The sequence below is a fragment of the Mastigoproctus giganteus genome, chromosome 12 (genome assembly GCF_048544385.1).
Source record: "Mastigoproctus giganteus isolate SK-2022 chromosome 12, ASM4854438v1, whole genome shotgun sequence".
NCBI lineage: Eukaryota > Metazoa > Arthropoda > Arachnida > Uropygi > Thelyphonidae > Mastigoproctus > Mastigoproctus giganteus.
Window position 1 is genome coordinate 25,548,722 of NC_143586.1, and position 27,447 is coordinate 25,576,168.

Here is a 27,447-nt window from a genome sequence, read left to right on the forward strand (position 1 = left end):
TTTAAAGGCTATATTTTCATTTCTTTGGAATCATTGTTTATGCGTAAACTATTGTTTTGTTTACCTTTATTTAACATTATTATGGTCAAATTTCATTGTTGTGAATGTAACCCTTATTTTGAACATTACATCTATGGGAAGTAAATTCCCACTTTACACAAGCACGCGCTAGGAACGAATTAACTCATAAAGTTGGGAACTACCTGTATATGGGTTGAGGACCTTAGTGACTTCCAACAGGTCACTAATGTGGCATCATATGACTTCCAATAGGAAGTCATATGATGCCACATTATCATTCAGTCTGTTTGTGACAATGAAGTAGATCTGCAACACCCCGGGTCATTGGTGGCTGATGTGATCTAAATTGAAACATCCTTGTAGACAGCAGTGAAATTATAGAAAAGGGCCAGAAGAAACTCAGGGGATCGGTATGTAGATCCCATAGTCCTTGTCAGATACAGTTTGGGAGGCCAGTAAACATATTAGTACAAGGGCAATATGTAGGGAGCTATATAGCATTGGATTTTATGGATACCTGCAGAACACAAACCGAACATCATTGATAATAGTGTTTGGCAGATATGCTGTCATCATCTGAGGTTGTTTCTCATGGTTTGTCCTATTGGTTATCCTTCCTAGAAAGTTGATTGATTTATGGTATTTGGACATATTTGACAATTCCACCTCTTCCCTATGTTAAATTAATAATATAGGGAGGGCACTTTTCTGTTTTGACATGACATGCACTGCACAGCCTATAGTTATTTGGTTTGGTTCAAAAACTTCATTGGCTTGCCTAAAGCATCATCCTTAACCATGTTGAACACCTTTTGGGATGAACTAGAATAGGCATGTCGAACTTGGCCAGGCCACACTGCCCACAGTCACTAGCTGAATTAGCCGCTGTGTTGAAGGAGGAATGGACCAGTAGTAGTTCTGAGGATACAGTGTGCAATTAAGGCAAAAGGTGGGTTGACATGGTATTAAATATTATATAAATAAATATTTCTTTGAAGTATGCAGGTGTCTGGTTACATTTGGCCTATAATGTATGAATGAGAGCAAGGTCATATTTTAAAAAAGGCTGTGGGCTGGTACAATGAAGCTTTTTGCAGTTGGCCGAGTAGAGAAGTTTAGAATTCATGTTTAGAACCTAAACATTTTATGTGAGCTACAGGGGGTGGGGATTATTTGAGAATGGATTCTGGCTTGTAGGAATTCATAATCTAGTAACTGACGGATTCATAATCTAGTAACTGACGTTACTGATGGGGATGGCAATGGCTAGAGGGAAAAATGTCATCAGCATAAAGTTGGATTAACCTGATGATGGGGGAAAAAATACGGCCCAAGTACAAGGCTGAAGAGAAAATGAGGGTGGAATCGTGCAATCACTACTGAACTGGATTCAATTAGGGCCTGAGATGCGGTGATAATTATAGGGTAGACATAGCAGAGGATTTTACAAATAAATCAGAGGAGTGATATTAAGGCAAAAGCAGTGAAAATTTGCCTTTTTTTGTCGAGATGCCACAGTGAATGGTCATTAACCACATTCTAAACATGGAAGATTGGTTTCAAAATTATTTTATCCAATTTTTTTTGGAAAGCCCTTTATCCGGGCTGGGGATATGTGGTGGTCATTCCCTGACCTTCCGCATCCTCCGTATTTGGTGGTCACTGGCTCGAACCCCAGTCTAATCAGGAAGCGTGTGCTGTGCACTGCTGCTCCTTCCCACCTGGCTACTGAGGTGCCTGCTTAGATTCAGGAATTACCCTGTAGCATTTCTCGTGTGGGGAGAGTGTGGAGTAGAATTCTTCAGTAACAGTATCTGTAGTCAGTTAGCTTACTATTGTCCATTTTCAGTAGTCCCAAATATGTTCCCTATCCATTGTCAAATTTTATTGTTTAGCTTATTTTTTTCATTGTTGGAAGCTTTGCTGCTGTTTTTTTTTTTTTTCATGAATTTTTGTTTTCTGTATAGAAATTCATAATATTACATAAAACAATGCTTGCAAGGATATTCAGGAGGAATAACCACAGACTTTGTGGCAGCAGTTGAGGATATTTGGTCCAGTTGCAGAAAAGTTTGATAGGATGATATGGAGATTCACTGGAATTTAGTCCATATAAATAAAATATAAAATCAGTTTATAATTTTACATTTGGTGAAAAGGAGAATCTCTTTTTGTATTGTGTTGACAGAATCGCATGTGATTGAGGAATTCACACAATATCATGAAAGTAATGCTTATTTTTGCATAGTTATTTGTAATATTCTGGTAGTTTATTGTATGAATTAAGCTGTGATAAATGAGGCACTGTTCTAATAAACTAGTGCTTTCCAAATTTCCTTGAAGCTGACACTACATGCAAAAAAAAATTCAAACAGCCCTCACTTTTTTGTTTATTATCTTTAAGTTGATGGTAAATGCAGCGGTAAGCAATTACCAAAAAAGGTGCACTGGCCAAAAACATAAACAAAACTATGTAAAAAACTCAAATGTAAATGGTATTTTCTCAAATAGCATTTACATTTGAAAAAAAAAAAAGCTTTAAAAAAAGGGTGGGGGGGGGGGGACAGTATTCAGTAAGAACATGTCTGGAATTCATTGGCTGCTAAGTAAGAAGCACATGTAGAAACAAATGTAAATTTTTAATCTCTTACTCAATTATATTTTAATTGATCATTTATCGATTTATGCAGGGTCAAGAAATCAAAATATAAACAGTGCTGATAATTCAAAAATTTGGTGACACCTTGGCATGTAAATTTTCATGCCAGACTTGCCGTGAAATTACTGACATATTTGAGTCATAATACAAATTAGTAAAAACAAAGTTTGCGTGAAATTTTAGAGCTGTTTATAATTTTAAAATTGGGTTAAGTGATTTTTGGTTTTAAAGGAAATATATCTTTGCAGATTACATCGGAGAATTTGAAATAGTGGATGATCATAGAGCAGGGAAAATTGTGGTACATCTCATTGGACGCTTGAATAAATGTGGTGTTATTAGTCCACGTTTTGATGTTCAACTGAGGGATTTAGAAACGTGGATGAGGAACCTTCTCCCATCTCGACAATTTGGGTAAGTATGCCTTATAATGTTTGGCATATTGTTAATGTTTTTTAGAAAAACAGTTCTAAACTGTTTTTCTATATTAATGCAGTTTTCTTCAAAACAGTGTTTTGAAGAAAACTGCATTAATATTGACGTTGGACATTGTTCTTCATATAACAGAATTATGGTGTTAAATTTGCTTGCAGAATTCTTGGTTAATGCTTTTCAGATATTTTAGCATTTACATTTGAAATCCTGTATTTCCATTTTTTTATTGTACTAGGGAATTGCATATGGGAAAATGAAAACCAGGGAGTGGATGAGTTATACTCTTTTGTTTATCAAACATTGCTTAATAAAAGTAATAAAATACTTTTATTACTTAATAAAAATAAATAACATGATTTTGAATAATCTTATTAAAGGATTATTAGGTAAACATGCAGTAACAGTATCTCTGAGTTAATTAACTCACCATTGTCCATAATTATTGTCAGACTATCGTTTCCCTTATTTTTTCATTGGATTTTTTTTTTCTTTTGGGAGGTTCCCCTTCTATATAGAAATTCATAATATTACATAAAAAAATACAAGTTATGTGGTGTGGAGTGGACTACAAAAATCTACAATGGCATTTCCAATTTTCTCTAACATCATTTGGAATTTATTGACATTTGTTTTGTTGAAAAGGAGCAACTGCAAACCATATAGATTGCTTGGAGAAAGGTATGGTATCTCTTCTGAAATGGCAGAAAGTTATGTTGAAGGTATAATTTTAAAAATTCTTTGAAGATCAACTTCCAGATAGTCCAATGTTTCCCAAACTGGGGTCCATTTTGCAGACCAGTTCCAGGAGAACTGCAAAACGCATCTTTTGGAACTGGTCAAATTATTATTTCTGTGTATAGCAAATAGATGATAAATAAGATTATTATTATATATTTATGTAAAAATAAGAATAAAGTAAAAATGAACAAAGTTATGTTTTAAACATAAAACTTCGAATTTTCTTTTCAAAAAACCGAGCATTCATACATATATATATATAATTCTGAAGGAGTTTGCACAGATGGAAGTGAAAAATACACAAAGTTCCGGGTACTAGAAGGGTAAAGATAGCAGAAAAAATGAATATTGTAGATTTGTAAAAGGGGAAAGAATATGAATATTCTATAAGTTATGATGAATTAAGAGAATTATAGGCTGAATTGCAAAGCCAATTAGAGGTGAGGGAACTGCAAAGTAAAATGATTAATACCAAATGATTAAACAAATAAAATAAAAGGTGGGATAGCTATCGTTAGATATGCCTGAGCAAATTTAGTTAAGTCGAAAACGGGGATAGCAAAAATGCAAAAATCTGATGTTCAGCTAAAGTAAATATAGTCAGGTGTTTTATCAGGGGACTACACCTGACCATGTATCTGGAATTGTGTTTCTATACTTGTCCATAACAGTGGAAGAGAGGCTAAATAAACAAAAAAGAATAAAATTACAAGGGATAAAGCAGCACATTCTCTTACAGTATGGACAAGGTAAAGGTAGTCCCAACACAATGTCAATGATATATATAATTCTGAAGGTAAAAATTAAGGTAAGAAGAATAAGGATAAAGCTAAGATAAAATATTTTCAGAGTAAGAAAAAAGGTTTTTGGATTTTATCTACGTTTTAAGTAAATTTGGGGGGGAAAAAATGTAGGAATTTGATGGAAATTAGATGAATTAGAATTTAGAACAAGCACATGATATAGGGAAAGGTATTAAAATGAAGATGGGGAAGGGATAAAGGAGTAATTAAATAAAGATGATAATAGCAATAATAGAAGGATAGTTGGAATGTTCATATTACATTAATAGCTTTACGAACGGGGGAAAAGGTAGAAGTAGAAAGATAAAAAGTATAGAAAAAGATATTAAACTTACTGGGCTAGCCAAGGTTGTAGAGCCCAACCTTTTAGTAAGGACCCTGGCTTTGTAAGTGTTAGTATAAAATGGAGACTGGTACCAAATGCTTGTACTGTGGGGAAAAGGAAAGTGAAAATCATGTAAGTCAAAATGAGCCAAACAGAAACCGAAAGTATAATGAGAAAATAGAGAATAACAATGATACCTGGAATTTTCAAGTAATACACAGCGGAAGGAAGAAGGTGGGAAAACGTAGCAAACATATTTAGTTGAGTAGATAGTGTATCTAAATCAGTACCACATTAGTGAGTTTGCTTCAGGCATATAGCAATTTATAACAGCCAAATGAACTTAATAGAAAAGGAAATAGTGACCTCTGCAGTCGTATTTTGAAAATAAGTTCGTAGAGGTATATAGGAGTACCGTTGGCAGAGAGAATCTATAACGGGAATCAATAATAGGACTTTACAGATGGTCATAAGATATGTAGAAAACAAACATAAAATAGTCCATAAATAAATAAATATATATTGAACAAAGCAATGACAAGCTAAGCAAATCAGAAAGTAATAAAATGAATGTAAACCAAAACATATGGCTAATATATATATTTAGCAACCTTTGGAGGTTGTATAAAATAAAGTGAAATTTTACAAATTAGAGGAGTTTTGTTCACATATAAAAATTATTTAAATCCAGAATATGATTAATTAATTAATTAATTAATAAGCATAAAAGCTGGAAACATGTAATGAATAACATAATATCCTGAAAGTCCAAAATGGCATCTTTATTGGGGTTTTTATAATGAATTATTTAACTAGTTACGGAAGTAATTTTGGTAATCATTTCTGTAAAAATAAATAAATATAATGTTCATAGAGTAGCATAAATCCAAAGGTAGTTCCAGATGTGAATCCAAAGGTGAACAGGTGCTGAAGGTAACTAAATATATCCAATGTTGAAAGAGTGCAGTATAAATCCAGAGGTGGTTTGATGAGGAAATTAACAGGCAGTACTTAAGTTGTTTGAAGACAAAAGATTGACTGATGAACCAAAAAAATCCAGTGGTGAAATAATATGGCATAAATCCTAGATTGTATATAACTAGATGACTGAAGACCAAATAGTAGGATATTGGGCAACAAATCTTTAGGAGACTGTAGAAAATAACATACTGAAATATAAAAATGATATCTGGAGATGTAGAGAATAGAATGACCTAAGTGATGAGTATAGATTAAGAATCAAGTCTGCAGTTCACAAATGGTGGTCTTAATAAAAAGTTCCAGAAAGAATTATTTAACTGATATGAAGAGAAAAGATACTGCAGAAAATTTTTTAATATAAATAGAGTCACTTAGATCCAAAGGTAGTATTAGATGCATACAGGTGATGAATCCAAAAGTGAATGGGTACTGAATAAAATTTCAGTAGTAATAAATATATATACAGTGAAACTTCCCTTTAACGGACAGCCATGGGGAACGAAAATGTGTCCGTTATAGAGAAGTGTCCGCTAACAAGAAGTCTGAGGGAGAAAAAAAAAAGAAAGAAAAATCATTAAACGTTTAATGTAAAATTAAATTAAAATATACAGATTTTGAACAATATTTTTGTAAATAATATACATACGATTGTGCTATGCATATTATGACTTTATCTTAAAAAAAAATACATACAGTGATCACTTATTTTCTTCTGCACCTTCTTCAGGCTGATAATTTTGTTTTCAACATTTGTTTGGATTGAAGAAACCATCGAAAGTCCTTCAGTATCTTCTTCAGCGGCGAAAAACATTTTTAAAATTGATTTGTATGAGCGCTTCTTCTATTTTCATTGGTGGTTCGTCGTTAATATGTTCTTCGACAGAATGACCTCCTTCCATTTCTTCATCCTCATGAGGAACTTCTTGAAAAATATCGATGATAATGTCGTTGATATCTAGAGCACCATCTTCTGTAGTGAGGTTCGAGTCTATATCTTTGTAGCTATGGTCACTTGTATATGAAGTATCGTACGTTATTAATAGATGTTGAAGTTCTTGTTCTTCTTGGTGCTCCACATTGCTGTTCACAACTTCAATTTTTGCGTTTGAGAAGCCAGACTTTACAAAACAGTTCACGACAGTTTGTTTTCTAATTGCGTTTACTGAAGAGGAAATCCATTGAATCGCATCTAGGATGCTGATTTTCTTTGCAAGGTCACTCGCACATGTTACATCATTCATGTTTGCAATGAGATGTGTTTTAAGACATCTCATTGCAAACATGTGCAGTGAAGTTTAAATTTTTTTATTATCCCTTGATCCAAGGGCTGACACTCTGCAGATGTGTTTGATGGCAGAAAAACGATTTGAATGTTGGACAATTCAATGTGCGGGTGAGATGCAGCATTATCCATGAAAAGAATAATTTTTCTGTTTTGACGAATCATGTTTTGGTTAAAGTGACTTATCCATTCACTCGTGATATCTCGTGTCATCCACGCTTTTTTATTAGACTTCCAGTCAACATTCAAAAGATTCAACTTTATGCTCTTGAAACAACGAGGATTTTGTGGTTTTCCTATAACAAGAGGTTGTTCAAAGTCTCCCAGCATATTTGTACACAATAGTACAGTCAAGCGTACCTTAGAAATTTTTCTGCCCTGGCACTTTTCGTTTTTTAGACTCTGTTTTTTCAGGAAGAGCTTTAAAAAACAACCCTGTTTCGTCACAGTTGTAAATACCCTTAGCATCAAAATCACGACATAAATCTTCCAATTTGACGGTCCACTCTGTTACAACCCCAGTATCAACAGATCCACCTTCACCACTTACGGTTTTCCAAGAAATTTTATGCCGCGTTTTGAACTTGTCTAGCCATCCCACGGAAGCTTTGAACTCATTTACTCCGATAGATTTCGCAACCTCCAAAGCCGTTTCCCTAATAATAAGCCCATTAATGGGTTTTTAGCACGTTCGCGACAAAACCACCCATACATAACATTGTCAATTGAAGTCCAACAGTTTTCGGGAATGATTTTTGAACCTGATCATTTCCGTGTTGCCAAAATTGTTTGAGCAGTTCATTTTTTTCTTTAGGATGTCACTTACCTGCGTCTTCCCGATTTTGAATTTTGCAGCAAGATTACGAACACTATTTTTTTGCCGATCATATGCATTAATGAGTTCGACTTTATCTTTTAAAGTTAAATGTTTACGAGAAGACATTGTGCACTTCACACGACACTGAACAAAACTGAAAACTGAAACAGAAAAGACGAAAGGCCGACCATATTCACCCCCCCCCCTGCACTCGCCGAATTCATCAGAAGTTTTACACGTGCCTTAAAATTCTTGAAAAAGGGTTTAGAACCGCGACGTAAACCTTGATAAAATTCAGAGAATCGGAAATAGAAAATAAACACACGATTGATTGAGGCAATATTTGGAAGAAAAGTTCGTAGAATAAGGGCCAGATCAAATTAAATGCTAATCTAAACGAAACAGTGCAGATTGCCTGTCCGCGTCCGTTACAGAGAATGTCCGCTAGACAGAAGCTGCAAACACGTTAAAACCAATAGAGGTGAGTTGGGGAATTTGAAAATGTCCGTTGTAGAGAGATGTCCGTTAACGAGAGGTGTCCGTTAGGAGAAGTTTCACTGTATTCAATAGTGAAAGAGTGATTTGAGTGATCAAAGGTGATTTGATGAGGAGATCTAGTTTGTTTGTTATTTAGTTTTTAGGAGCATTAGCAACTAAGGCCATATTGCTCCGGGATATGCGGTGGTCATTCCCTGACCTTTCCGCATCCTCTGTATTTGGTGGTGACGGGCTCGAACCCCAGTCTAATCAAAAAGCGTGTGCTATGCACTGCTGCTCCTTCCCACCTGGCTACGGAGGCGCCTGGGGAGGAGATTTAGTGCAAATAATACAAGGTAATACTCACTTGCGTGATGACATATGTTTGCTATGGTAGATAAATCCAATGGTGATAGAATGTAGTATAAATCTAAAGATTGATACTCAAAGGTAGGGTTGTAAAGTATGAAATCTTTTGGAGACAGAAAAGTAACTTTAATACTTGAAAGATTTAAGACCCATAAAAATTGTCTTTACCTACATACAGGGTTGTTAAAATTAAAGTTCCCCTATGTAGATGGCTCTGCAGCGAGTTATAAGGCTTGTACTGAAGAGAAATTTGGACAGTGGGTACAATAAAGAATGTGCCTCGCCATTTATTGGGGGAAAAAAATTAGTTACAAAATTTGTCATTGTATGGTGCATAACTATCTTAGTTACGATTATGCAAATAACTTATGTTATTTGCATTTGCATAATTGTAAGTTATTGCCACAATGCCACTGCTCAGTTCTACTGTACTGTATAAAAGCAAAGCAGTCTCTTCAAAATCATACAGTAGACGTTTGCCTGCACTACAGCAGAAATGCCAACAACGTTGCAGGAAAAGCCGCTATTAGTGAAGCTGTGCTATCAGAACAGCAACAATGTAGCTGCGGCTATCAGAGAATTTTTGTGTCAGAAGTGCATAAGCCTTGGACCTATGACTGTTTGTGCTGTCCGCAAAATGATTGCGAAATTTGAAGTGACAGGACATCCTGGTGTTCAACCAGGTAGAGGTTGAAAACGAGTGGACTCCTTCTGTTGAAGATGTGGTTATGGCTGTCGTGGATTTATTATCAAATCAATCTCCATGTTGTATCGCAAGTGTGCCAGCTGTTTCTCGTGAAGTGGACATGCTGTATTCCACTGTAAGGCTAGTAATGCGTCAGGTGTTGCGTCCGATACTATATTTACAAGATGCTCATGCTACAGCAGCTAAAGCATGGTGATGCAGATATTCGTTTCACATATGCACTTCAGTTTCTGGCACGAATGACTGGATATCCGCTTGCCTATGGAACATCATTTGGAGTGATGAAGCCCACCTGCTTAAATGGACAAGTGAATATGCACAATTGTCGCATTTGGGCAACAGAAAACTCTCGAGTTATCCAAGACGTCTCATTGCATTCTCCAAAAGTGACAGTGTGGTGTGGATTTATGGCTACATTCGTGATGGGCCATATTTTTTGAACAGGTCATACCGACTGGACCCCGCACCTGTTCTGTCACTGGACAGCGATATTATGAAATGTTGGCAAATTTTTCAGTACCAGAGCTGCAGCAAGATGGTGCAGCTCTGGTGTTGCATCCACCGTTGTGTCCAAATCCACATCCACAGTTGTGTCCAAAGATTGCTAAGGCAACACTTTACAAACGAATGGGTCATCAGCCATTGTTTCCAGACATCTTGGCCACCCCCAACACCGGACCTCACCCCATCCAACTTCTAGTTATGTGGTTTTTTGAAGAACCAGGTGTATCAGGAAGAATGTGAAACTCTGGCAGATCTGAAGGACAGCATTAGATGTCATGTGCTAGCTATTCCAGTTGACATGTTATGTTCTGCTGTAGAAAATGCTGTTCTTCGAATGGAAACTGTTGTTGACCAAAATGGAGGACACATTGAACAATTGTAGCGCTGTTCAAATGATTTGTATTGCCACAGCTCCATATAGTGACAAATTTTGTAACTATTTTTTCCCCCCAATAAATGGCGGCCCACTATGGCCATAGATACTGATGCACCAAATAAATCCCCAACCGACTCCAATAAATGGTGAGTGCATTCTTTATTGTACCTGTTGTCCAAATTTCTCCTCAGTACAAGCCTTAGAACTCGCTCCAGAGCCCTCTACATTAGTTTTAACAACCCTGTATATTAGTAGCTGTACCTGAAAACATAATCTGAAATATCGATGAAGTCTCACCATGCATAGTGAATTGTAAGTAATTTCATGAAGGATTGTTAAAATATATCAAGGGAATATATACAGTGCTTTTTTTGTAAAAAAAAAATAGGTGCCAGTTCTCATTCTTTGCTATCAGGAAAAATTGAAAATTTAAAGGATATGAAAAGTACTCTAAATTTTTTTTTTCTCCTGATATTGTTACATTAGTAGTATGTTTTTAGAATAAGAAAAGCAAATGAAGTATATTAACACAGTTTATTAAGCATAAATTTATTACTCAAGTATATAAAAAAATTAGGAAAAAGTGAGTAAAATAAGTAAAAAATAATAACATAAGTAAAAATAATTTCATAATAAAGTTTTTGTAGAATATTTCAAATTTTTATTACGTTTTCATCTGACACCCTATACCAGGGGCGGGCAACCTTTTTTGAGTGAAGAGCCATTTTTGATCTAATTAAAAAAAAAAAAAGAAGAAAGAAAAAATAATCCGAAGAGCCACACCTCAGCTCAAGCTGGCAGGAGGAGGGGAAGGTGAGAGTTTTAAGAAATGGAATAGAGTGGGAAGGTGTTTATTAAAAAATATATACAGTGGATTCTGGTTATTTGGGCCACTGGTTAATTGGGGCAGCCATTTATTTGGGGCAAATCCTAAAAAACAGAACTCAATCGAGAAAATAGCCAGCGTTTACTTCACTTGATTGAGACAGGAGACTGCAGCACTGGAGATTACCTTACGATTGTCTCCGACAGTACCACGTGGTTCGGTCGGATTTCTGGAGGTCACAACCATAAAACAGTTAGCAGTCACCTGTTTATTTGGCTTTTCTGTTAGTGCAATCTATCATAAACGGATAGTAAACTCGATCTTATTGAATTTGTGATAATACTGACAGCTGGAATTCTGTGGGTTATTATGGTGAAATGTGTTTACACCTCTGCGAAATCTTCAATCATAAAAAAATTAATTTTTAGAATCTTCTCTTCATTCCTATTTTTTAAAGCTTCGTAAAAGAAAATCACTTCTAATTCTCGAACGGGGCACTTGCAGTTGATTCACAAAGGTGTCCAACTGAGGAAAGTGAACTAAAACAGCATTTTAAATTTCGTTAATTATCTAAAAAATTCTAAATAAATGTTTTGTTCAGTAAATGTAATTGTGCATTGTACTTAATAAAATTTTCGAATATTTTCAATTTTACTTTTACATGCAACAAGATATTGAAAATGTAACACACTAAAGAAATCTAACTCTGAATTTTTTTGAATATGGCCCCTGTACAGTAAAATGTTGGACACCACTGCAGTAGAAGGTGGGCAGAGTCCATTGGGAATACACCTTGATCTGCTCACTCTTGACTAGTGCGACTCCTCTGTAGGCGCCTCCGTAGCCAGGTGGGAAGGAGCAGCAGTGCATAGCACACGCTTCTTGATTAGACCGGGGTTCGAGCCCGTCACCACCAAATACTGAGGATGCGGAAAGGTCAGGGAATGACCACCGCATATTCCCGGAGCAATATGGCCTTAGTTGCTAATGCTCCTAAAAACCAAAAAAACAAACAACAACAAACAACGACTCCTCTGTATGTGGGATAGGTTGTACCAGGTACCACTAATTTGTAGAACGCTTTAGCTGTCCTAATTTGCGCAGCAACACTAATTGCCTGAAGGCCAGAAATGCAAACAGTTTGTACCGAGTTAATTCTCTCCTAATCCGTTCGCTATATGAAAATTTTCTTCGCTCAACGGAAACTATTTTAAATGTAATTTCCATGGGGAATTCAAAATAATTCGCTATTAAAGCACTTTGTTAAACAGAGGTCCGACTGAGTAATTTAGAATTATAAAAACGGTTATACAGAAATAGAAAATATCTTAACAATAGATAGTAAAAAAATGCAAATTTAGTTAAATAATTTTAAGCTTATTTGAATAGTAGGTAAACATGTGAAAAAAAATTTACGGAATAATACAAATTTTGAAGTGTATTGCATCCAAATGTCACACGTCACTGTTAATAAAGGTGCTGGTACGCCGTACCATTGCGTACCGTCCCAAAAAAAAAAACTGGATATTTATATAAATATTAATAATACAAGAAATAATATATATATACAGTGGATTCCAGTTAATTGGGGCAGCCATTTATTTGGGACAAATCTTAAAAAACAGAACCCAATCGAGAAAATAGCCAGGGTTTACTTCGCTTAATTGGGACAAAATGCTGTTTAATCGGGGCAGGAGACCTCAGCACTGAAGATTACCCTATGATTGTCTCCAACCATACCAAGTAGTTCAGTCGGATTTCTGGAGGTCACAACCATAAAACAATAAAAACAATTCGCAGTCACCTGTTTATTGGGCTTTTGTGTTAGTGAAATCTATCCTAAACTGATAGTAAACTCGATCTTATTGAATTTGCGATAATACCGACAGCTGGAATTGTGTGGGTTTTTATGGTAAAATGTGTTTACGCTTCTATGGAATCTTCTATCATATAAAAATAATAATTTTCAGAATCTTCTCTTCGTTCCTATTTTTAAAGCTTCGTAATTTGTTACTCTGTTCTCACTTGTGCGTATCGTGTTACTTGCAATTTGTGTGTGCCGTGTTCTTTGTTATTGATTGCTTATCTTTTTACTGTTTTAAATTTTAACCCCCACCCACAAATGACAGTGAATAGAAACGTCAACTAGTTTAGTTAGTATGCACATATTACAGTATGTATTAATTCTTCCGATTATCACGTATATTCTTCCGAATTTCACGTATCATTTAATTTTTTAATTGGTAAGGTAATAAAGGGTAAATTTGTACTTAATATATCTTTACTTTTATAACCTGTGGATAATATTCCTCCTATTTTTGCTAATTAGAATTGCTGTTTAATTGAATTAAAATTCAATTCACAAACGTGATCACAATGACAGGCACTTATTACACATTGTATAGTGAACGGTACTTTACAATGGTGACTCCATCGTAACGTGATCTGATTGTACAGTGAACCAGTTGTAAAGGGGGGGCATTGTATTTTTAACTATTTACGTGAAACTTCGGATAATTGGGGCAGCCTCTTAATCGGGCCAAAATGCACTAGTCCTGATGTGTCCCAAATAACCGGAATCGACTGTATATATATATATTCACTTGATATGTTTAACAATCCTTCATGAAATTAATTTCATGAAGGATTGTTATTCAGCCTATAATTCTCTTAATTCATCATAGCTTATAGGGTATTCACATTCTTTCCCCTTTTACAAATCTACAATACTCCTTTACTGCTTTGTGCATTTGGGTGCATCTGTCATACATTGCTTATTTATCTTTATCTATCAACTGAAACTACATGTTTGATTCTCATGGTTCTGTATTACATTATATATATAGAGGTCAGCAAACTTTTTTGATTTTTGAAGGGGTCCATAGATCTCAGTAGTTTGGGAGCCATTATACTAGACTGAACATAATAATAGTGCTCTAGAATGCATTTGCATCAATTGTATAATCTTGCTGCATCTACTCTACTCATGACTAGAGGGAGCAGTCAGAGTAGTGTATTTTGTGGAGGCTGCTGAGCCCGCATTGTTATGGAGATTGGTATACTCTGTCATATAAATAAAATAAATTTTTGTTACAACTTACAACTTTCTAGGCTGTTTTATTGCAACTGATTTACTATCACAATAGCTAACAATAACCTTTTTTCTTTTTATTGTGGCATATATTAGCTCAATTTTGCAATATGTGAAAGTCCAGAATTGCAGCAGGCCTTCATCTGAACTACTGTATCATGACTATTCAGATTAATGTTTGCTCTTTCTTTTCTTTTAAAGGTTTTTTAATTATATTCTTTTCCCTTTAAGTTGCATTTGTGCATAGGTTCATGTGATATTCCTTGTCATAGTATTCCAGGTTTGAACTTTTTTTTTTTTTATTTTTTTTTTTTTTAACTCATTTGAGCTAATTCATTTGTATCTTCTGGCACTCTCCTGACTAAACAAACCTCTTAGAGCTTTTTGACTTTCTTTCTCTGAAAATGTACTTTATCCAATAATAAAATATGACATGCTGCTGCATAATACTGTTCCACATGAATGCCTTCTATACAAATTCAAGTAGTGTTACATTGTGGATGAGGTACTGCTACAGATAGGAGGAAACAGTGGTTATTAATGGGCACTGCTCTTGGACAAATGTTGGTGGATCCCTTGTGGTTTGGCATTGGCCCTTGCAATATTGCATTTGTTAATGAAACAGAGGTGGGTGCGGTGATATTAACCCTTTTGCCTGAAATATCTTGGGTTTTTTTTTTTTTTTTTATACATGTAATTGTGATATTATGCTACTGCATCTCAGGGAACTTTCTATGCATAGCTATGAGTACACACACTTATTTTATAGATCATTTTTATGGTTACATCATGATATTTTCATTATTTAGTTATTATATTTATATAGTATTTTTACTATGGAAATTCTTTTATTGCTCTTGAATTTCTTGAAGCAACTTTTTGTTCTGTCTGGGCACGATGTTTAAACAATATTTTTCACATGTAACATTTCATCAACACTAATTTCTTTTAGTTCATTACTGAAATTGCAGCTGTGTGGTTGATGCATCTGAATTTACCTAATGTCAGAATTCTCTTTGGCAAGTTCTTCAAAGATGAACAGCTGAAAATCAGTTATCCAAGTTTAATAACTGGTTCGTATTTTTGTATCAGTACCATCAATGAGTATGTCACAATATTTACACTTACTTCTAAGTCTTCAGTAACCTTAGAATTTGTTTCTCTTCTACGTCCATGTATTAATCTTGTTGTATCACATAAGATTAAAATTTTGTAATTTTCGTTTAGGTCTCCTTGGTGTGTGATATGATATTTTCAACAAATACAAATTAACGTTTGTATTTGTTGATGTTATCAAACGGAAAAGGCCTATGTTCTGAGAGTTCATAATGTCAGTAAGTTCAGGTTTTTCTGAGAAATACAGAATACAGGTTTATTAAATTCCTTTGATAGGAAGGCAGATAAAAACATGTAATAAACATACATCGATAGCTTTTGGCATAGGTTCCCCTTCAGTCAAACTTCCAACTAAAGAAGGGCAACCTATGCCAGAAAGCTATCGATGTATGTTTATTTTAACTTGTTTTTATCTGTTTTCTTATCAAAGGAATTTAATAAACCTGTATTCTGTATTACTCAGAAAAAGCTGAACTTATTGACATGTAGAAGTTATCTTGAAATTGTACCAACAGTTTTTTGTAGCAAGTTTAATAATTGGTTGTTGGATCTTCTGAAATTGATTGCTTTCAGGATTGGGAAGAGAAGAGGTGGACAGGGTGGACAATTTGTAACATTTTACACATTATCACCGAAGTGTAATGAATTCATTTGTTCCGACTCTGACTTGTCCAATGCATTCAACACCTGAGGACAATGGACATACATTCAGAAAATTTTTCTGGCTCTTAATTTCTCCTGTCAGAAGCTTTTTTTTTATAATACTCACGATTATTTCTGAAGATCATGTTACTAAGATTTTTGTGGGGGGGGGGGTACAAAAAGTGTTGCCTTTCTTTGAATAAAATTTCCTCTAGTTGAGATCAGTGGTAAAACTCAGGAAAATTCCCCCACCATCTCCACCCTATCTCATTCTAAAATTATCAAAACAGTTAAATAATTTTATTTCCATTTATAACAGATTGATTATTATATACTGTAGAGTGTCACTTATCCAGAATAATTAATGTTAGACCATTTCTGGATAGCAAAATTTTGCAGATAATTGTACATAAGGTAAAATTAAACAAATTCTATTATAATGTATTAAGGAAAAAGACCTTAAATAGCATGAAAAAAAACCAAATTTATTTAATTTAAAAAAATAATAACTTATACATAAAAATTCACTTTACATATCTATATTCAGATAGGTTTTTAAGTTCCTAAATAATATCAATTTGATTATATTGGATTCTTCCTGGTTTTCTGCCCGTTTCAGTGCTGTTTCTTTTCGTTGATATTTTACCTTAAAAAAAAACTGAGAAAAATAATAAATCGTGCAGCTTCAGGCTAATATTATTATTATCAAATCTGGAACTAAATTAAACATAATATGAAATGAAGAGAACAAAATAGGTCATGGAAAGTTGGGTTCGTGGAAGCGAATGACTGAACTCTATCACTCATATTTTCCAAGAAAATTTAATCACTCCTAATCCAACATTTCACCAGATATACAATATAAAATTAAAAAAAAGTCAGAAATACTCTCATAGCTTAATAAACATTTGTCTCCAATACTACCATTAATTAAAAAAAAAAAAAAAAAAAAAAAATCAAGACTTTCAAATTATTCCAGATAACTGACTTTCTATTGTAATTATAAATAATGAACAAAAATCACAAAATAACTATGTATGTATGAAAATTCAAATATTCACACTGGAAATAAACATAGAAATATTTTTTTGTTCGCCACTAATCTGTAGATTGAATACTCTCTCATTACATTAAATTACAAAGTTATATTAAAGGAGGCAGCAAAGCAACTAAGCAAACCCTTAGCCATAATTATGAGAGCATCCTTGGACATCTTGCACATCTCCAGTCTGTGGGAGGTTCCCACAGACTGGAGATGTGCAAATGTATCCCCAATTCACAAAGGGGGATCGAAGGGTGACACAAGTAATTACAGACCAGTTAGTTTAACTTCTGTTCCGGGTAAAATAATGGAGTCACTGGTTAAAGATGCATTGCAGGATCATCTAGACAAGACTGCAGCAATAATTCAGACACAGCATGGGTTTTTTAAGGGAAAGTCTTGTCTGACAAATTTGATAGGATATTATGATGTGGTTACAAAGGAACTGGATGCAAATAATAATTTTGATATCATATATTTGGATTTCAGGAAAGCTTTTGACACTGTTGCGCGTGGAAGACTATTGTACAAATTGGAGCAGAATGGTATTAAGGGTAAGTTGCTACAATGGATAAAAGGATGGTTAAGTGCGAGAAGACAGAGGGTGGTAATAAATGGGTGCTGCTCTTCGTGGACTAATGTTATTAGTGGAGTCCCACAGTGTTTGGTGTTGGATCCACTGTTGTTTTGTATATTTATCAATGATATTGAATGAGGTATATCAGGCTTAATGTTAAAGTTTGCAGATGGTTGGCAGGGTTTTTAATGGTTACAAAGGTTGGCAGGGTTGTTAATGACAGTAATGGCAGTGTGCTACTGCAACAGGATCTAGATAATTTGGGCAGATAGGCTAAGAAGTGGCAACTGAAGTTTAACCTTGACAAATGCCAAGTACTGCATATGGGTAGAAGTAACCCCAGAGAAACATACCAACTGTGGTACTACAATTAAGGTGGTAGAAAATGAAAAACACCTGGGAGTAATTGTGCAGGCAGATATCAAGTTTTCTGAGCAATGCAGACAGGCTGCCAGGGCAGGTCATGGGGTTTTGTCAATGATATATAGGAATTTTGCTAGCAGGGAAAAGGAGGTGATTATCCCTCTGTATAAGGCAATGGTCAGGCCACGCCTTGAGTACTGCGTACACGTCTGGAGGCCTCATTTTAGGAAGGATGTAGATTTACTTGAGCATGTACAGAGAAGAGCAACAAGATTGGTGAGGGGAATGAAGGGATCCTCTTACCAAAGAGGCTGAAGTTCTGCAAATTGCAGTGGTTGGAGACTAGGCACCTGCACGGTGATCTGATTGAGGTGTATAAGGCCTTGAATGGTTTGAGCATGCTCAATGCCGATGGGTTCCTTCCACTTGTTCAGATTACGAACCTAAGGGGGCATAAATTCAAATTAAGAAAAGACAGATGTAGAATAGGTGTGCGGAAATTTGCCTTTAGCCAGCGAGTGGTTAATTGCTGGAACAAACTTCCATCTGTCGTGGAAGTTGATAGCTTGAATAAATTTAAGGAGGAACTGGACAGGCGGACTTTTTTTTTTTTTTTGGCTGATGCTGCATAAGCTCATACACTTGCTTTCTTGCATCACATGCCACCACTACTACTACATCATTGTGGTTAGCACATGTCATTTGTCATTCCGACAATGTTGATCTTCAAATTTTCCTTTCAAAAAAAAAAAAAAAAAAAAAATGCAGACAAAACAAGTCTAAACAAATAAAATTGGGGTGTTTTTTTTTTTTTTTTGTTGTGATGCTTTCTAAACATTACTCCTTGGTATTATTTTGCCAATACCGATATAATTCTTCAAAAGCCCTCCTCCCTTCCAGTTGTTTTATAATTGTATTTACCTTGACTCTCCAAAGTAATAAGAAATCTATCAGCTGCCAATTCTTAAAGTGTGCTTATATGTAGAACATCCTTAGAACATTGCTGATTTTTGTTGCAACGTGTTCCAAACAAATGCTCATGGATTTGTTGTGGACAAATGCATACAGCAAATACACACACACAGGAACATTCACTAATCGTGCAAGGATTGCATAATCAGCATGCAGCTGCAAGCCCTAAAGCAATAAAATTTGGTTTACTAATTGTATTTAATAGCAAGGCCAAAGGTGCAAGGAATTTATCAATTATGAGACACTGCAGCTGAATTCAGAAGATCATTTTGTCAACCAGACTATTTTCAATAAGTGCTTTGGTTTTTTGCCTGAGTACTTATTGAAAAATCAGTACCCAGGCAAAAACCAATATCTCAGAATTAATTTTCAAATGAATTCTGAGATGTTTTTCCTGAGTGAAAATGTAGTCCAGTCGTATTACCTTATTTGTAGAAAATAAAGTCATATTCTAGATCAAACTGGGATTCTCAATCTACTTTGGTTAATAATCAACACAAGTAAATTTAACAATACTGAACTATAATTAAAGAGAATACTAACTGTGGTCAGCAGCAACTTATAAACATATATAAATGGCAAAGTGTTCATGATTTCACCCTTGAAAAAAGAATATTACATTCTTTGTTTACAAAAATTTATAACTAAATATATCACGAATGAGAAATATTGTACCCAGTTCCCCACTCAGAGAAAAATGTTTAGAAGAAGAAGACCTCTTTATTGCATACAAAATGCACATGCCGTACACAATACCCTTCATGGCTACAAGCCAGGGGTTTAGAGTAAAGTTAGCACAGGCACTCCTCGACTTACGTAATAGTCAACTTAAGGAAATTTCACTTTATATAAGTTTTTGCTGGCCAGTGCAAACTTTAAGAAAATCATGGAGACCTGTTTTACGTCCCATAGGAATAAATGGAGGTATCTTGAAAACATCTCAATGTGAACCCAATAACACTTTGTTTTTGTGGTAATTTGTTCCAAGACCTCAGAAGTTGAAATTTTCACTATATAACTAGTCATCTCTCTAAAGGGTCATTTTTATAATGGAAATTGCACTACAACTTCATCGTTGTGATATTGTTCTAAAGCACATTTCTGGAGGTCACTACCATAAAACAGTTTGCACTTTCTGGTTTATTGGGCTTTTCTGTTAGTGCATCTAATTATAAATGGGAAGTAAACTCAATCTTATTGCATTTGTGATAATCCTAATAACTGGAATTTTGTTGGTTTTTATGGTGAAATGAGTTCCCCTTCACTGAAATCTTCAATCATATAAAAAACATAAATAAATTTTCAGAATCTTTTCATTCCTATTTATTTATTATAATGATGAAGGGAACACAACCAACGGAAAGTGCAAGTGGTGGCCGTGCTAGGAAACCAAAGAAAATTGATTTAAAAATGAAGATGAAAATGATTATAACAAGTACGAACCAGGACAAAGTTTGCCATCTATTGCAGGGGAATTAGGTCTCGCTGCTTCAACTGTGAATACTATTTTAAAGAGCAGTTTGCATATAAAAGAATGTGTTAAAGGAGCAACTTATTTCACACCAGGACCAGTCCACTCCAACAGTGATCACAAAACAGCATTCAGGTGCTATATCGAAGATAGAAAAGCTATTAATAATATGAATGGAAAATGTACAGAAGCGAGTGCCCCTGGATCTAATGGCCATTCAAGCAAGAAATATTTATGAAGATAACGATAAGTACGGCAAACCCCAAGCAATGGGTGGTTAATAGGTTCGGGCATCATGCTGGTTTCCACAACATTAAAGTATGTGGTGAAGTCACCAGTGACAATTCTGCAACTGCAGAAAAAACCCCTTCTAAATCTCCACAGCCCTCAACTTCTGCAGCTGCATATTTTTCAGCTGGAGGGTTATTCTGGCAGCAATGCTAAAAAAGTAAAACTTGCCTGTCTCCTCTTTTTGTAATTTTATAAATTTGTACACTTGTAATTTTGCTGTGCATGAGATAAAAAAAAAAAAAAAAGAATAAATAATTCTATTTACATGTTTGTCGAACGTTTCTTTTTTTGCTTCAATCAAATTCGGTGTGCATAGTTGCGAGTGCGGAATTTCCCTAAATACTTATTTAGGGAAGTTCCAACTTATATAAAATTCGACTTGTGTAGCATTCTGTGGGATGCAACCCTTATCAGGAAGTGGCTGTGTTAGCTATATAGTACAAGGAAGCTATTGACTTTTGAAAAATAATAATAAAATAACCAAATAAAAAGAAAATAAACAACTTGTGTTTTCCTCCTCACATAGGTATCAATACAGATGACCCTGAATTTCCCCAAGCTGTCAGCCTTAGCTACTCCCCCCCCCCCAGAGGAACTTATTTTATCAACATACTGATAAAAGAAAACTTCCTACAGTTTAGTAAAACTCTCTTTTCCTATAGTTTGAATTTATGGCCTTTAGTTCTGGTTCATTTAACAGTGACAGTTTGCCTCCATTCATTTTGCTAACCCATTTGAGGCGTCTGGTTTCCAGGATCCATAGCCCAAATATTCAATCTTTCCTTTTGCAGATCCCGCCATGTGGAATTGCTTGTTTTTGAATTCTTTCAAGAAGTTCCATCTTTTCTCTATCTCTTTATATATATATATATATATATATATGAATAGGTACAGTCTCCAGACTTCAGACAGTACTCCAAGTGTGGTCTTACAAAGCCTTATGTTGAGATTGACTTCCCTATCTGTACATGCAAATATTTGATAAACCAACAAAGTAACAACAATATTGCTGTCTGTCTACATTTCCCAGAGAACTTTGTGCCCAGCTGTATCATAACTCCTAAATTTCTTTCTTCCTCTGCAGTTTTTATTCAATCCTACAAGGTGCATGGTTATTTTGGGATTACTGTTCTTCAGTTGCCTTATATTTTGCTGCATTAAAACACATCTGCGACTTTTCTGACTTTCTCCTCGAAGCCTGTCCAAATAATCCTGAAAGAGTGCTACTCACCACTGATCATTAATCACTCCCAATCTTTGCATCATTTCTAAATTGCCAAAGCTATTGGCTGCAACTTTTGCCCATCTTTGCTCCCACCTCTGTCAAAACCACATGGTTCTGTTTTCACTTCGGCCAAGGATAAAGCTGACCTGCAAGTATCCCAATTTTTCTTCCAACTGACATATTAATGATAATGGTAAAACACCTCCCACCATTCCTAGCACGCTCCATTCAATGCCTCCTGTGGTCTTCCGTCAAAAGGATGTTAGAAGGATTTTGACAAATATGCATGCTAAGAAAGCTGCAGGTCTTGATGGTATTTCTCCACTTGTTCTCAAAACCTGTGCTCCTGAACTTACTCCTGTTCTTTGCCGCCTTTATTCACTTTCTTATTCCAACGGTGTTTTTCCTTCTGCTTGGAAATTTGCTCATATCCAGCAAGTTCCTAAAGAGTGACAAATCCCACCCATCCAATTATCGTCCCATTGCAATTACTTCTACTCTTTCTAAAGTAACGGAGAAATCAGTTAACTGCCAACTTTTAAACTACCTAGAAAACTTCCGTCTGATCAACGATTGCCAGTATAGATTCCGTCAGTGTCAATCCACTGGTGATATTCTGTTTTATGTTATGCATTTATGGACTAATTCAATGGAAAAGTTCAGCGAAACACAAGCAGTTGCTCTTGACATCTCAAAGGCTTTCGATTGTGTTTGGCATAAAGGTCTTCTAAACAAGCTTCCTTCTTATGGTTTGCCAACGTTTTTTGTAATTGGTTATCCAGTTTTCTGTCTGATTGCTCACTGAGGGTGATGGTAGATGGCTCTCTGTCTTGTAACTTCAACACTAATGCCGGTGTCCCCCAAAGGTTCAGTTCTTTCCCCCACTCTTTTCCTCTTGTATATTAATGACTTTCTATTGACTGGAAATCCTATCCATTGTTTTGCCGATGATAGCACATTGCATTCCACTTTTCATTTTGAGAAACCTTGTCCTGCTCAATTAGCTTCAACTTCTCAAATCTGCTACTAATTCCTTAAATGCCGATCTCCAAGTAATTCTCCATTGTGGCAAAGACAACTTAGTTGATTTCAATCCTTCTAAAACTCAGTCTTGTCTTATATCTCACAAAAAGGATTCTTCTGCTCCTATGCTTATCTTTGGAGATTACACTGACTTCTAATCTCTTTTGGCACAAGCACATTACAAATATTGCTTCCTCTGCATCTAAAAAACTTGGTTTTCTCTTTCATTCTCTACGTTACTTTTCTTCCAAACAGCTGTGCACTCTGTACAAATCGCAAATCCACCCTACCATGGAATATTGTTCCCACATATGGAGCAGTGCCCCCAAAACCTCTCTCAGGCTTCTAGATTCCATTCAGAAGAGGACAGTTAAGTTAATTCCCGCTCTCTCTTTCAAAACAGTCCGAACATGTGCCTCCACTAGCCAACATCCATTTACTGTCCAACTTCAAACTAACAGAACCAACTTTTTATCTTCCTCATTTATTCATTCAACTGCTGTTTTCTGGAACCTTCAAACATATTTCCTGAAAATTACAGTCTACAGAAGTTCAAGTTTAATGTCAACAAATATCTCCTTTCGTCTTCTAAACCTCCAACCCAAGCACAGTACTAAGTACTATAGGTTCTAATACCTCTCGTGTTTGGGGTTTTCATAAAAAAAAAAAAAAAAAAAATTGACATCACATCCTTTATCCATTCACCAATGTCATTTATGAAAATCAGAAACAACATTGGTCCCAGAACCAATCTTGCAGAATTGGGCCAATTTGAGGAGTGAACATTAATCACAACCTTCTGTCTCCTTCCCTGCAGCCACTTTGCAGTTCATTTTAGAATCTTACCTGTGATTTCAACGTGTTCCAGCTGGTACACTAACCTCTCATGAGGAACTGAGTCAAATTCTTTACTTTAGTGAAATCCAAATAAACTATGTTGAAATTATTCCTTATATCCAGATTATGAGTATCTGTCAAAATAGCTAACCAAGTCAGATATGATTTTCCCTTAACAGAACTGCATTGTATATCTTTCAGAATTCACTTCTTTCTAAATGTCCCTGCATTGCCTCCATGATTTTCTCTACCATTGATGTCAGATTGACAATGGAAAAGGATTGTTTAACCTATAATTTCAAAAATATTCCTAAAAGTCATTTAGACATTTAGGAATATTTTCTGATCCACCATTCTAGTGGGGGTTAATATTTTACTACCTAATTTAATGTGATGCTGAATTAAAAATTTGAATGTAAGTGTAATTAAATGTGGAGGAATAGATACTAGTTGTTTTATGCATCCAAAAATGTGCCTGAATAATGAATCTGATAGGTTAATTTTAAATCCGTCTGTTAAGCACATCCTTTTGGGAGCTTCAAATCATCATTGAAATAACTGGTCCTGTACAATCACCCACACAGAGGGATGCCACTCCTTGGTTCATGCTGTTGAATTTACATTCACAGCAAGCATCAGCATATAAAGATGCTGCATCAATCAGTGGAAAAGTAGGATTGATAATAAAGTTGAAAATCTATTAGTCTAAAATATAGTAAATAATTTTCTGTTTATGTTCTGGGATAGCCATATAAGGTGAAAGGGGTTTACAAGATATAAAATATGTAAACATTACCATATTTAGCAATCCTGTTTAGCAATTCTGCTAAATATGGCATTTATAAGCGCATAATGAAGTTTGAATTAAATAAAATACTTACATGATAGTTTGCATAGTTTTTTTGTGCACATTCTTTTTTAAAAAATGGCTAAAAATGTGTAAATTTTATTTTTTGGCTCTAATGTGGTTAACTTTGAATGTAAGTGTAATTAAATGTGGAGGAATAGATACTAGTTGTTTTATGTGGGTGTTAAAGTTATCCCACAAGTGTATTATATCAATTGTACATAATAAATATAAATGATCTAGAAATCCCCATGGGTTGGAAGTCAAACAGCACCCATCGTTGCTGACATGTTTTGGCAGTGCTTTGTTGTGATTTTTTCAGGTTTAGTTTTATTTGTTATTTTTTTCTGCCATTATAGTAGCTATTAGTTGCACTCTAAAAGAAATGCATTTTTTTATTTTTCAGTTATTTGGTGTTAACAACGTCAGGTGGTATAATGGATCATGAGGAAGCAAGGAAGAAGCATTTGGGGGGTAAAATATTAGGGTTCTTTTTTTAAAGCTGCCTGGATGTTAATGTAAAGGGGCAAGTAAATAAATTCGTGATTTTTTTTGCCTTTGAATTCATTGACTTTTTCATAGAAATCTTGAATAGATTCCAAATGAATATTAATTAATAGCACAACTTATCATTATACTAATGTGCCTTTCAACCTCCATAGACAAGATTTTGGCCAGATGTACTGTCAGTCAATTTTCACTAATGTGGTATTTCATCCCAGGAGAAATAGAGCTTATCTTTAATCATTTTCAAGATATTTTGAAGCCAACAAAATATTTTTGATAATTTGAATATAGGCTTACACATGAATTTGTTTCAGTTGTGTGTGTGTGTGTGTGTGTGTGTGTGTGCGCGCGCATGCTAGGTATTAATCTTATTTATTTCTCCTAAGATAAATGGATTTGCCTTAGGAGAAAGATTATACTTATAATAATCATCAGCCTTTTATCCTTTTGTTGCAAATTTTGCAGGGCAGGGTAGCCAGCTGTTATATGAATATCAGTCAGGTTAGAGAGATGAATGTAGCTATGTGGCTGCAAGGCCTAACACGAGGATATGCAGGCCTAGGCAAAAGTTTTTTGGGGGCTCCTGTGAAAATGTTATTATGAAATGCCCTACTTTAATAGTAAAAAAATAGGGACATAGGGCCCTCCGAAAACTAGAAGCTGCATTACAATTTGAAAGTATATTTTGTTTGTAAATTTAATAAGGAACACGAGCACTCATGCTCGTCGTTACACTACTGAATGATACTGATTTTGGCCATGCCCATTGCCATTTATGGGTCCTAGGCACATGCTTGGCTCTGGCGTGCCATGGCTGTTCTAGGTTATATGAATTTTTATGAAAAGTTACTGTTGTGCCCAGGGGATTGGTCCACGTGGCACCAGCCATTGTAAGTCTCCTTCACTTTGCTAGAATGGTTGGTTGAAACCAGTTTTGAAACTGTTATAGTGGTGGTATGCACGTGTGTTGGAAGTCTTTATTGTACCTTATTTGGCAGATGTGCTTCTGGTGCCACAAAACCAGGATGCCCCACATGCTATATCAGAAGCACATCCGCAAAATACGGATGTGCTTCTGATAAATAGAGACTTCCAACACACGTGTATACTACCACTATAATAGTTTCAAAACTGGTCACACCAGCATTGAACTCACTCAACATGTTCACCTCCATAACCACAACCCTCTAATTGATTCAGCCGTTCCTATCATTACTATAAAATCCAATTACAAAATCTTTCTATATGAAGCACTAGTTATTTGAATGGTGTCGCCACTGTACTAATCTTAATGTTTTGAACACAAATCTCTCACTGGCCTGGAACCTGCCACACATGAGGTTCCCACGTGTTTCACAATGGGAAATCAGGACTCTTTAAATACGTAATTCTCCTTACATATATCATTGCCAACCAAAGACGTCTATACGAAAGTCTCTTGTCATGACTATTGGCCGCATTTAACCTTCACTTTAATATTTTATACAAGACAAACAGGAATAAGATGATGAAGTTCTTCCCGGGCTACTTTTAATCATAGGTCTTTTAATGTTTCCGTCTCTATTTATAAATTTCAACCAAATTTCTTAATTAGTTTTAATCCTATTCCACTTTAACATCATATAACCAAGCAGATCAGTTGAGGTGAATACTGACAATTAAGCCTTTGTGCTATTTCTCCCATTAGTCTAATTCTTATATGGTACTTTTAAGAGATTATATCAATCACCTAAATCAGAAAAGTCCTTAACTAAGCAAGTGATTTTTATATATATAAGTTTTGAAGAAAATTATTTAGTGTTTTTATATGCTAAAAATAAAGGATATATACCCACTCTGTTTTACAAACTGGAATTCTTTATAATCCCACACATTTTACAAAAAAAAAAAAAAAAAAAGAAAGAAAAGAAAAATTAATCCAGTAATATGAAAGTGATCTGCCACTTGTATTAGCATTGCATTTGTCTTTAAGAACCCAGTAATTACATTTCATTTATAAGATGCAGGATTATCTTTGTCTCTGCTAGCACCTTGCTGCCCACTGGCAAGACATTGAAATCAAATTGAATAAATAAATCTTTGTGACAACAAAATAATGTAATGGACTTAAACCCTTCCCGGAAC

General features: G+C 35.1%; 1 protein-coding gene across 1 annotated transcript in view; it reads left to right on the forward strand.

Moving 5' to 3' along the window:
• The window catches only part of LOC150076804 (small ribosomal subunit protein uS8), a 43,832-nt gene extending 18,453 nt beyond the window's left edge, over positions 1-25,379 (forward strand). The window contains exons 3-4 of the mRNA XM_090386699.1: positions 2,929-3,094; positions 25,223-25,379. Of these exons, the coding sequence (XP_090242825.1) occupies positions 2,929-3,094; positions 25,223-25,316 (260 nt within the window). The 3' untranslated portion in view covers positions 25,317-25,379. The remainder of the gene's footprint in view (positions 1-2,928; positions 3,095-25,222) is intronic.
• The last annotated feature ends 2,068 nt before the right edge of the window (positions 25,380-27,447 follow it).